Source organism: Mauremys reevesii, linkage group 6, assembly GCF_016161935.1.
Source record: "Mauremys reevesii isolate NIE-2019 linkage group 6, ASM1616193v1, whole genome shotgun sequence".
Lineage (NCBI taxonomy): Eukaryota > Metazoa > Chordata > Testudines > Geoemydidae > Mauremys > Mauremys reevesii.
Window position 1 is genome coordinate 101,265,300 of NC_052628.1, and position 12,592 is coordinate 101,277,891.

At 36.7% G+C, this 12,592-nt stretch overlaps 1 protein-coding gene across 7 annotated transcripts in view; it reads right to left on the reverse strand.

The window, feature by feature from the left end:
• The window catches only part of CCDC171 (coiled-coil domain containing 171), a 202,746-nt gene that overhangs the window by 47,458 nt on the left and 142,696 nt on the right, over window positions 1-12,592 (reverse strand). For 6 of the 7 annotated variants that reach the window (XM_039544117.1, XM_039544120.1, XM_039544116.1 and 3 more), the window contains one exon: window positions 8,530-8,661. In XM_039544117.1, coding sequence (XP_039400051.1) covers window positions 8,530-8,661 — 132 coding nt within the window. Of the gene's footprint in view, window positions 1-1,671; window positions 1,870-8,529; window positions 8,662-12,592 lie in introns of those variants that run through there. The other variant, XM_039544122.1, reaches the window with a different exon arrangement.

Below are 12,592 nucleotides of genomic sequence, written 5' to 3' on the forward strand. Positions count from 1 at the left end.
GTGCATTACTTTGCATTTATCAACACTGAATTTCATCTGCCATTTTGTTGCCCAGTCACCCAGTTTTGTGAGATCCTTTTGTAGCTCTTCGCAGTCTGCTTGGGATTTAACTATCTTGAGTAGTTTTGTATCATCTGTAAATTTTGCCACCTCACTGTTTCCAGATCATTTATGAATATGTTGAATAGGACTGGTCCCAGTACAGACTCCTAGGGGACACCACTGTTTACCTCTCTCCATTCTGAAAACTGGACTTGCAGGGATTACTATATTTAAAGAGTATTCATACCCTACACATTATTGTAATAATCTTTGTACAAAATATGCCTTGTAAGGTATCATTTTAAAATGAATACCATGCTGGTCAATACTACCATGGTTGAATGTATGTAGCAACATTATATGTAAAATTATGACTTCCCTCTCGAATGATGTTGGTGGCACATGTTCAAACCCAAGTAGCCCCAATTGGGCAGAACTAGTCAAGGAGGTCTCAAACAAAGGAATGTGTGTTTACCTCAGTTTACATGTAAATTATAACAGGATCCTCAGGCAGCAAGAAGGGGAAGACAGGAGACAAGGAAAATCTGCCTTTCAGCAAACAGAAGTGAGAAGAAATAGCACGGACCTTTTTTCACCACCAGCCTTTTTTACTGTGAATGAATTTTAACTATGGGTAACCCTCAGGAAAATGCATTTCAAAGGGTAACTGAACTATATAAAAGTGAGGGGCAAACACCCCCCAGTTATCTCTCCTTATCCATCTCTCTTTTCCACCTAAGATGACAAAAGAAACAGCCTGGGGACTTTGGGATCAGATCCTAACCTGAAATTTGGTAAGCCCTGTTGCTGGAAGCAGGTGGTAAGAATTTCACCTTGAACTAAATCTAGGTTGTTAAGTTTAGAAAGCTTTTTATCTTTATTTCTCTTGTAACAATTTATGACTTCAGTGTCTTCAATGTACTTGCTTAAAATCTCTCTTTATAGTTAAGTAAGCATGTTTTATTCTTTAATTAAAACTATTTCAGTGTTCTGAATTGTTTGGGTAACTTCACTTAAGGTAGCAGACTGTTGTATGTTGATGCCCTTGCCTTAGAGGGGCAACAGACACAATATATCAGGACTGACCAGGAGAGGGTTGGACAGTGCAAAACACATTTGCATTCTATCACAGGTTCTATTTCCAGAACTGCTATAGACTTGCCATATAACCTTGGACAAGATATGTAAGCCAACATTTTCAAACTCATGGCAGTCTGTGGGAGCAAACCGGAAAAGGTAAGTAATATGGGAGGTTAGATCCAAGGATGCTTGGACTAGAATGAGGCAAGTAATTCTGATAAAATCCAGTAAAGGTCTTCTTGTTGCTCATCCAGATTTTTATATAACTGGTCAATATTGTTTCTGTAGCTCTGAACCAATGTGTATTTTAGTGTATTTTTGGTAAATTTAAGTTTGCAACAGGTCAGGTTCACATGGGGAATTCAGCATCCTGAGGAAGTGTTCTTCCAGTTTAATGAAGATTAACATATTTACTTAGTTATGAACAAATTTAGTTCAAGGTGGAAGAGCAAAGTATTATTATAAAGAATTGTTTTTCTCTTCAAAAGATATATTAAAAAGCACTCAGTCCAGCAGCAGCACTATATGCTGCTAAATAGGTGATGAGAGTTCAGGTTTTGAGCTCATCCTACATTTTCGGGGCAGGAATGCTGTTGAGACAACATGCAGAATTCCAGAAGGGAATGCTTCCTGTTGTTTGAAGGATCATGATGCCCCCAGTGGAGTAGTTCAATCCAGTCACAGGTTCTCAAGGGAGCTGCACTCAGGCATTCTTGACAAATGGGTGGTCACTGCAATGCTAGGTTACTGAGGGTGGAGCAAGTAAAATAAAGAGAGCATACGTGTACAAGAAATCACCTAAAACAGCATTCTCTGTGCTTCAAATGTTACTAAGAACAAAACAAACAAAAAATTACTTAAAAACATAAATTTACAAGGCCAAGAGATTCAGAGCTCAAACTACTACTGTACCCTTAGCTCATCCAGGGTGTGATTTCTAGTACTATATACACTACAATGACTTGGCACAGCAGGATGGTTGGAGGAATGAAGACTCAGTGTTTACTTCGAAATCATTTGCTTGTTTCAGTTTGACCACAACTTCATCAGCAACTAAATGTTTGACCACAACATGGTCAGCAACTAAACATAAATGTGTGAATGAAAACATTTTTTTTATTGTTTGATAAATACAATAAACCTAATTTTTATGTAAAATCTCTTAGCTTCTAATTTATTCAGAAATGAATCTAAATCTATTGAGGAAAACAGGAAAGTGAAAATAAAGGCAACATTTCAACATTTAAACTACATTTGTGTTTGTCCAATTGATTAGAAAAATGGGTTTTACTTCTGCCTACAGTACAGTATGATAAGCCATGACTACATCATACATGGATGCATAATTTACATAAAATAAATGGAAGGACATAATTTCCTTATAAATTTATAATGACTATACTCTCACTGAGAATAGATATAGTTGAGTACTGACATTACTACTAATAATACTAATAACTATAATACCACATTGTGTTTATACAGCACTTTTCATTCCAAAGAACTTCATAGTACTTTGGAAACTATAAAATGTATCAAGTATCAGAGGGGTAGCCGTGTTAGTCTGGAGCTGTAAAAGCAGCAAAGAGTCCCGTGGCACCTTATAGACTAACAGACATATTGGAACATGAGCTTCCGTGGGTGAATGTCATGCATCCGACGAAGTGGGTATACACCCACGAAAGCTCATGCTCCAATACGTCTGTTAGTCTATAAAGGTGCCACAGGACTCTTTGCTGCTTATAAAATGTATATACATTATATATAGCATATCTAAATATCCAAATCTATATGGAAACATTCATGCATTCGCCACATTTTCTCCATTTCTCTTTCTGTCTAATATTTTTACTCTCCTTGTAATAAAAGGGTTATACATAGGAGTCACAATAAGAGATTGAATGGCTTTTCCTAGATCTAAACACTTAGCATGAGGTAGGGTTACAAAAAACTCCTGCCACTATGACATGACAGACAGCAGTATCTGACTTCAGTGGCCAATGACACTTCTCTTTTAAAAAAATCAAAATGCAAATAAAATAGAATACCAAATAAAAACAACAGCCACAAATTAATAGAACTAATTACAAAAACATGCACATGCTGACTTCTAAGATGGAGGTCAACATAGATCCCCTGACAGATGAGAGGATTAGTCTGTCTCTAATTGCACATCTGTCAGCAACTACCATTCTCTGAACCTCAATGGCAGTCTAACCCCATGGCCATACACCACTAGTTTCTTCTGCAGTGAAGTTTTCGGCAGTTAATGTGGATCTGACAACTGCAGTCCATGTTTGTTGTCGGTGACTGGGTGAACATGTTTTACCTTAGTCTGCAGAGGAACAGTGTCATTAGCACTCAGGATGTTCTCAATAAACAAAGCCACAATCGTCCTTGGTTTTGTTTAAATGTACAGGAACTCCTCACTTAAAGTTGTCCCGGTTAATGTTGTTTTGATGTTAAGTTGCTGATCAATTAGGAAACATGCTTGTTTAAAGTTGTGAAATGCTCCCTTCTAATGTTGTTTGGCAGCCGCCTGTTTTGTCCACTGCTTGCAGGAAGCACAGCCCATTGCAGCTAGCTGGTGGGTGGTTGGAACCAGAGTGGACCAGCAGCCCGCCAACTCCCCTAAATTCCCTGTGCAGCAGCTGTCCCTCCCCCCACTGCCACGTGCTGCTCCTGCCCTCTGCCTTGGAGCTGCTCTCAGAGACTCCTGCTTGCTGTACGGGGGGAGGGAGGAAGCAGGGGGCTAATTTCAGGGTGTCTCCCCCTCGCTCCTGCTCCTGTATCCCGCTTACCCCATCTTCCATAGAGCGGGGAGACACACGACAGAGGGAGGGAGCTTCTAGGCAGCAGCTGCCATCTCAGGTCTCAGCAAGCTGATTTAATTAACAAGGCAGTGTACTTAAGCCTGGGGTCAGCTACTTAAAGGGGAAATGCGCATTTTTTCTTTCTCACACACAGTGTGCATCTCTGTCTGCCCTCCCTCCTTTCCTGCTGCCTTGTAGAGTGTAGAAAGAGTTAACCCTTGAGGGCTCAGTCTATTGCTAGTTCATTTAGCAGTAAGGCATTCCCTGGGAAATATCCCACCCTTTGACTCCTCCACCTCAACCAAGCTTCACAATCATCATCACTGTGTACCAGTATTAAATTGTTTAAAACTTATACTGCGAGTGTGTGTGTGTGTATGTATGTGTATATATACACATATATATATACACAGAGAGAGAGAGAGAATGTGTGTGTTTGTGTGTCTTTTGTCTGATGAAAAAAAAATTCTCTGGAATCTAACCCCTTCATTTACATTAATTCTTATGGGGAAATTGGATTCACTTAACATCATTTTGCTTAAAGTTGCATTTTTCAGGAACATAACTACAATGTTAAGTGAGGAGTTCCTCTATTGTATTCCTCTGGTAGGGCCAATCTCTCAGGGTGGCTAGGACATATAACCTCAATGTGGCAAAGCTATTAATGTGGCAAGTTGTCAGGCACTTTCTATTTGGGATCTAATATTTATCCCAATTGTGAGTGGGAGGAAATGTTTGACTTCTTGTTGTATTTCTCCTGTTCTACCTTTTTGGCATACAGCTCTTTTCTAACTATGTCTGGAATAACTTTGGTTCAACTGACTTTGGTTTGTTTGATATTGGCTTTGTCCTTCTGCATGTGAGTTTCTGAACTCATGATCATAATGAAGTATTGTGAGATGTGCTGAGACAATGCTATAAATGTATACTTTTGATGTGACAAGGATGGTTTCGATTTTCTAAAGTCAAGGCCGTGCTCTTAGTACTGACTCTGCATATTAACACCTGCACATGGTATGCTTGATCTGATACACCATAAAGAACTGGTGAAACGAGTCACTTTTCATTGTGGGCCAATGTGTGTTATTAACTCAGAAAACTGTGATTTATGATAGGTTATTACATTGCTACTTGATGTGTAGTGCAACAACTCAATTAAAAAAAAAAGTGAGTAGTAACCCCTAGCAAAAGATTATATTTCCAGTTTAATTCAAATAGACCTTGGTAAAGTCTTGGCTAGGGCTATTACGTTGTTTCAATGGGCCTTTTGCATCTTGTTTCCTGTATTCATTGCAAGTTTCACATTTGGATCTCTTCTTATCTTCCATGGCTGCTGAAGTAACTGTGCTTTTTCCACTGACCACCCATCTTGAATACCTCTCTCAAGCTGTTGTAATGATGGGTTCATATTGTAATTCTTGTTTCAGCTTGCCAAGTTTTGTTCAAGAAATGGGTAGCCATAATTACTGCAGACTCCTCTTAACGTATCACCTTACTTTCCCTTGTTTTGGGTATTTTAGAAAGCTCGTCAAGTGCAAGAAGCAACTTGTTAAGCTTGCACATTTAATATGTATTTTTGCAATTCATTCATCATTTAATGTATTCTCAGGTTGAGGAACACAGGTCCTTTGGTCGCTGCTGTTTGTTTACCCATGGATTTTGTCTTTACGCCATGGTATGCATTTTTTATTAGATGCGCTTCAGTTCTCACACACTTTAACAATACTTTCCGTTGGGAAACACAGATTTTCATTAGCCCTGTAAATATCCACTGTTCTTTGCAAGCTCAGTCCATTTTCTTTCAAGAAATTTCTTCTGGTTTTGACTTGGTTATCAGTTATGCCAGAAATAACTAGGTTTCTAATTAGTTCATCAGTTAACTGTTCAAATTCAAGCAACTTAGCTTTACTATGTAGGCATGTAACATAATGCTTGAGCATCTTACCTGGCAGTTGATTTCTTGTAAAGAAAATGTACCTTTTCCAAGTGATGTTCATATGTGCACAGTATTCTTGAAATTTCTGAATGACTTTGTCTAGCATTTGCAGTTCTTTCATACTCCCGCTGGAATGCATTATAGATCTCTAATGCCTCTGGGCCCACCACATATATCAAGCATGGAGGATTTCATCCTCTCCGATTCCTCTGCAGTACCACTTGCTTTCAGGGAAATTTGGAAGAACTATGACCAACTCCCCTAGCTCTCTGTTAGGTTCCCTTACAGAGTGAGGGATTCAGGTCGATGCATTTGCTACTTTATTGCAAAGATTTTGTTTTCTTCTCACAACATGTAATACAGGGGAAACACACTGGAGTGCAGGCTAGAGACTAAACTTTATTTGTGGATCCCAGTCACTTGATATAGATCAGATTTAAAAAATTTTAGTTCCCCATCACATATCAGGGATCAGTATTCACTGATTCCAATGGCTACAGCTATACCTGTCACCCATTTGTTTTTTTCCTGTTTTGAATTTAAAACAAAATGAAAATTCTGTGCAAGAAATTAAACGCACAAAACCCAATGCATTTAGAGTTGAGGCTGAATGCTCATTTTTAACATTTGCATATAATGCACTCTTTAGTTACACGATTGCATATTTACCTAATAATACACTGTAAAATATATTTAGAATAGTGATAGGGACCAATCATGGAATTTTAACTCATGCAAATAAGCCCATTGATTTGAATACCATATAGGACTACTTGCATGAGTAAAGCTACTTCATAATTCAAGACCATAGGACGGGGTCCTTAGATGCACATTTTGCATACTTTTTACTCCATATGATGAAATTAAAACTAAGCTAAACAGGCACCCAACATAAAAAGGAAATGCTTAAATAAAGTAAATATCTGGAAAATATAATTGATAATATGCTCTATTCAAGTACTGCTATAAGTAGTTGTTTCAGAATAAACACAACAAAGAAAATCCTCGGAAATTCATTCAAGATAAACCGTAGACCATGTCTGCTGTTTACCTATATGCAAAGTAACCAGATGCTACTGCTGCTGTCAAGGGCAGAAGCAATGTACATGTGTGAAATCACACCACTATTCAGCCACTCAGGGAACTCAGCCATGTTGTGCTCTAGTCCAGTTCCCTGGCACTCAGTGAAGTCCTGAAATACAGTTTCTTACATTCCTATTCATCCTCATCCCCTAAAGAGGACGAAGGGACAGGCTGTCTTGCAAGAGCTTCTGGGCCACGGGAGGGAAAAGGAAAAGACAGGTGGCCTCACACCAGGCTACCAGATTAGAGAGCCATGAGGAAGCAGCTTTAGAAAGGCAGCAGCCTTGCCGTTTTGTTTTTACGTGGCTCTCTCTTCTAGGACACATTACCTCTGGAATCTCACTCTTAGCCACAGGAGTGAACAAGAATGACCACCACTGAGTTAGGGAGAGGTTATTCTACAGCTCTATCCTCTCCCCACTTCCTTTTAATGAGTAAATACATATCAATTTGAATTTAACTTTGCACTGTATTATTCAAAAAATATATATTTTGCATGATTAAAATCTGCATCATATCATAATAATGTGTGTGCAAGAGGACAGATATTAGAATGAGTGTTCAACTTTAATTCTGTGGTTCCTGAATGTATGTGATTAGGTGTGCAACCCTCACACTTCAGAGGCATACCTTTTACGGAATACACAGTTCATTTTGTTTTAAAAATGAATAAAATGGAAGCGTACATCCACTGTGTGACATATGAAGTGAAAATTCCTACGATTTGCACACAAGTTAACACACTTCAGTTTTCAGTACATAGCAAGAGCACGGTGAAAGAAATATTTATTCACTGTCTTCTCCATCCTCTGAATCAAAACCAAAAAATGTTCTGCCCTTAGCAATACTGTGGCACAAGAATGAAGTCATTTTGAATGGCTATAAAAAGAGCAAGGGATAATGTGCGCATAAATAGACGTAAGCTAACACACACACAGAGTCTATTTTTTTGAGTTGAATGTGGAATCCTTCTTTAGTTCAAACCAATTTTTCCCCCACTGTTCCCCTCCAATGAATGAATACTCTGTAGACATGGAAACATGCCAGTCTTTAAAACCAGGGATTACAAGAACAAAATATTTTCTGTGCCTGATTATTCTAAACTGCAATTCTACTTAAATTAGTATTGCTCTAAAAATGTTGATTCTTTGACAGTTTAAACCTCCAGTAATCTCTGTTAATTTTTAGAGAAAAAAAATCTTAAACAGGTTATAAGAAGCAGGGAAATATTGTTTCTTTTCTTTATTCTTCTGTCATGTTCCAGTTAAATTAAATAGGAAAGCAGCTTTTCCCAACATTACTTTTCAATCAAATATAACATTTTACATCTTTTTCTGTGGTAATTGTTTTTCCCCAATTATTTAATATTTCATCTCCAAAATTAAAAGATCCTAACAGTCTCTGAATTATATCATTCAAAGATATGTAAGGAGATTAGTTTGTTTTTCTTTTTAGCTGTTGACTACAACATTTTTGAAGCTTTTATTCTCTCCACTTAAAGCAGTTTTGTTTCTCTCTACGTCTCAGTTGCAAAAAAAAAAAAAAAAAAAAAAAAAAGGTTATTTAGACTCTAACCTGAAATGCTACAACCTCTGGCCCGCCCTTCAGCCCTTCCATTGCAAAGGTCTCCAGGTGCAGTTTGGGTAGCTGCAGGGTGAAGTCATTCCTGGTTGCCGCAGTCCGTGACAGCGAGATCTGATCTCTGACCTAAAGGGAAAAAAACCCAGCATCAATGGTAATTCCCCTTCAGACACATTAACTGGGATGAACTGGGTCCCCTTGAGCCCACTGAGTGGACTTGCATTGATCGCTGGACCTGAAATCCATGAATAAATTTAGGACTAATTGATTTTTCGTTGCAAATAAATCTCTAATTCAGAGTGCTGGGAGAGAATGCTAAGAAGAAAAAGCATCCTCCTCTGGACTGAAATGAGAAGGGAAGAAGAGTCACTGAGGGCTTCACTCCAACTGGTGGACAAATTTTACAGATCCATCCCTCCTAAAACACCTAACACAAAAGAAAACAAATTGTAGGCAGTAATTACACTTTCCATCCAACAATCATCAACTATTAATAAAGTACTGTGCAACAACACAAGAAAGAGATGATAAATGAGTTTTGACTGCTGTGTAGAGATCATATTCACATCGTAGAGGGGTTCAATAGTACAAATTTAATTAAGCCCCAGAATAATATTTAAAATCCTTCCTAAAACAAAAATAAAAATCTACCTGTAGCAGGATTTTTTTCTTCTGTTAATTGCACAGCCTGTTAGATTTCTTACAGCAGATTCACATAAAGGAACTAATACATATTAGTATTAGCTAACTTAGCTGTACACCTTCTAAACAAGCAAAAGGAAACCAGTAGCATTTGTACAAAGCCTAAATAGTTTTTTAAGGATTGTGAAAGGTAAAAATTAAACAAAATAACCAACCTTCCCCCCCCCCAAAATATACATGTGAAAGAGTCTTACTTATGTTGACAAATGTACCCATATGCAGTTGGTATCACACTGCCATCTGCTGGCTAAGCAAAAAACTGCTTTTAATATATTATACAAACATATGCCATGAAAATGACAAAAATACATAAGTAGAACTCTCAGCTATATAAATACGATGAATATTTTCCCCTTTAAATATCCAAACATGTTACTGTGTCACATTAATATGAAATACTTTCATTAACTAAAAAAAGATTTTCCCCACATACTAAAAGTATAATTATATTTTGTAAGTGTATATTACACATAGAACACATGTAAAAACTGTACACACCCAATTTTTCCATTTTTATTTGATACAAAAGGTAATTATCAATTTGCCCTTTTCCTAATCTTGCACAATTTTTGGATCTTGCAAAATAAAATTCCAGTAGTTAAACTGAATTGAATTATATTATATACTAATATGATATACATAATATCTGTTACATAAGATTATCTACCACGGCAAAGATCATTATTGACTTTTATTGTTAATGCATAGTTTTAGAAGGGAATAATAAAATGACTGAACATACAATTTACCAACATTATTTACAAATATATATTTGGGCTGCTTCTAAAATATCCAATCAATCCTAAATTAAACTATATTCCAACTGATTTAAGATTCTAGATGGCATTTGTCTCCTTTTAATGGCTTCTACTTTTTGAAATGCTATTGATTATACTTCAGAACGTACTCCATGTAGCGTCACAACAATTGAAATCTACTGTGATTAAACAAGTGTGTTTGTGTAATTTTATAGATATACAGGACTACAAATACATTATTTTTTCATTCTCTGCTATCATCTACAGGAATAGGGAGCTCTACATTTCCCAGGCTGACCTAAAGAATTCCTGTCAATACCTGTGGCTGCCAAACATATGCACTATAATGCAATTTTAATAACAGTATAGGCCACACATTTTTTTCACACATAGTGTACTAGGTTCAGGATATACAGTCCTGTGGAACAAATATATTCTCCTGGGTCTTCTGTCAGAATGCGTAATGCTGTTCAGATATTAACCGTGCTTAATATAACACAAACACCTTATTTTAAACATATATTTGACTTAAATTTTTATAGTTTATATATAATCAACTTTTCAGGCTCTTTTAGTTGCCAATATGCACACAGATAAAAGAAAACATTAATGTGGATTAAGGTACTAAGAATTTATCAACATCAAACCACCAGTGTTTTGCCTTCTACCCTTCTGAACCATAGTCAATAGATCTAAATATTTTACTGCACCCTGGCCAATTCATTGTTTGATGTTTAAAAACTCACCCAGAATCAAAGAAAATTTATTAAATTTGAGCCCCCAAATGAGATACTATTAGCTTTGAAAGTCAAGTTTAACTGCGATATTGATGATTCTCTTTTTTCTGTGACAAAATTCACTAGGGAAATCCCTGATGTCAAAGTACAAAAGCAGATTGCTAATACTGGGGGAAGAGGGCGGGGGGAAACAATGTATAAGCAATGTAGGTATAATGCACAGCATAGTACACATAACGGAGATCCTTTTAACCCTATTAGTGTCAGGCACTATGTTTCACTACTGCAGTCTGACACTCACTGGACAATAAGTCATTTTTTCAAAATGTAGTAAATGTAAATCATTACCACCACCACCACATCAGAAAGGAACGTATTAGTTCCTTAAATGTATGACTCCTGATACCAAGATTCCCAATTAAAATATTTCATAATTTTTTTAATCTTTTAGATATAAAAGGATGTATCTTATTTTCAAACCACTTGGACACTTTGCTTAGATAAGATATTTAGAGCTTTCCTTTTGAGAAGTCAAGAGTCGTATATATTGTATTTGTCAAGATTTAATTGAAATGCAGAAAACTGAAGTCTTATTTATTTACAGGCCACATACTGTGCAAACATCCTTATGCTGCTTCACCATAAAGTCAGCACAGTCTTTCAATTGACCACCCAGTCAAGGTGTGACAAGTCATTATGGCCCCAATTCTGTAGAAGCATCCACACAGCTAAAATTTTATGCATTTATGTCGAATCCCACTGACTTCCCTTTCAAGATTTTAAGTTGAAAGTAAAAACTGTTTTCTAAACCTTGAAGACTTTTTGAGTGCTAGAATGATGGATCTGTACTCAGGAGGAGGTGGTGTTTTTTATTGCCATGAGGAAGTTAGTAGAATGTTTGCAAAGTGAAACTTTAAGAAAAACTAAAGTTGTGGAATAAAGTGTTGTGCTGATACAAAATTGTACAAAACAATAAAGATATTTTTACTCACAGAGTGCAGCAGAGAAAAAGCAAATAGTATACAATTTATTTTTGTATACACTCTTTCATAGCAAAAGTATCACAACACATATCACAGCTGACTTGGATCTGTAAGTAAAAACACAAGTACAGAGGTTTTGCCTGGGAAAGAACTGTAGGACTGAGTCCTTAAAAAAAAAAAAAAACCCAAAAAAGTCCACACCAATAGATTTATTACAATGACTAACAATGTGCAAAACTGCTTTCACCATCCTATACGAGGAAAGGGATTTAGAAGGGAAGACCCCAAAAGCAAAAATACTCATATGCATTTATGCTAGATTGCTTCAGGAACTTTGGATAGGTTTCCGGTTCCGAAAAAACAGTGTCATAAATGTGGATCCTGCAAAGACTTATAGGCACGCTTAACTTTACGTACTGTGAAGATTCCCATTGGTAGAGTGGATAAGTTAAGTACATGTGTAGTTTTGCATGATCTGGGATTTTTTTTTTAAATGGTGCCAGAAAATGGGCTAAAACTTAATGGATCCGTAAAGCTCCATGAAAACAACAGACATTTTGAAACCGTGGAACATAAGGATTTATGTCAGTCTGATTAACTTTTTAACGAATTGGATACTATACCCACTCAATTTTAAATCAATAAAGCACTGATGAATTAAGATCAAAAGATAATACCAAGAATATAACTTGACATTAAAAGGTAGGTTAGATGCGTAGATGAAACACAGAGTTCAATGCACTAATCTTTCATGTCTAGAGGTTAAAATATTGTGCTGGTTACAAGTGGAAATAGTTTTGGCTGCATCCTAGTTCCCATTTATCTACATCACACATTTGTCTCCCCACCACACAATCTGATATAACTAGCAATATCT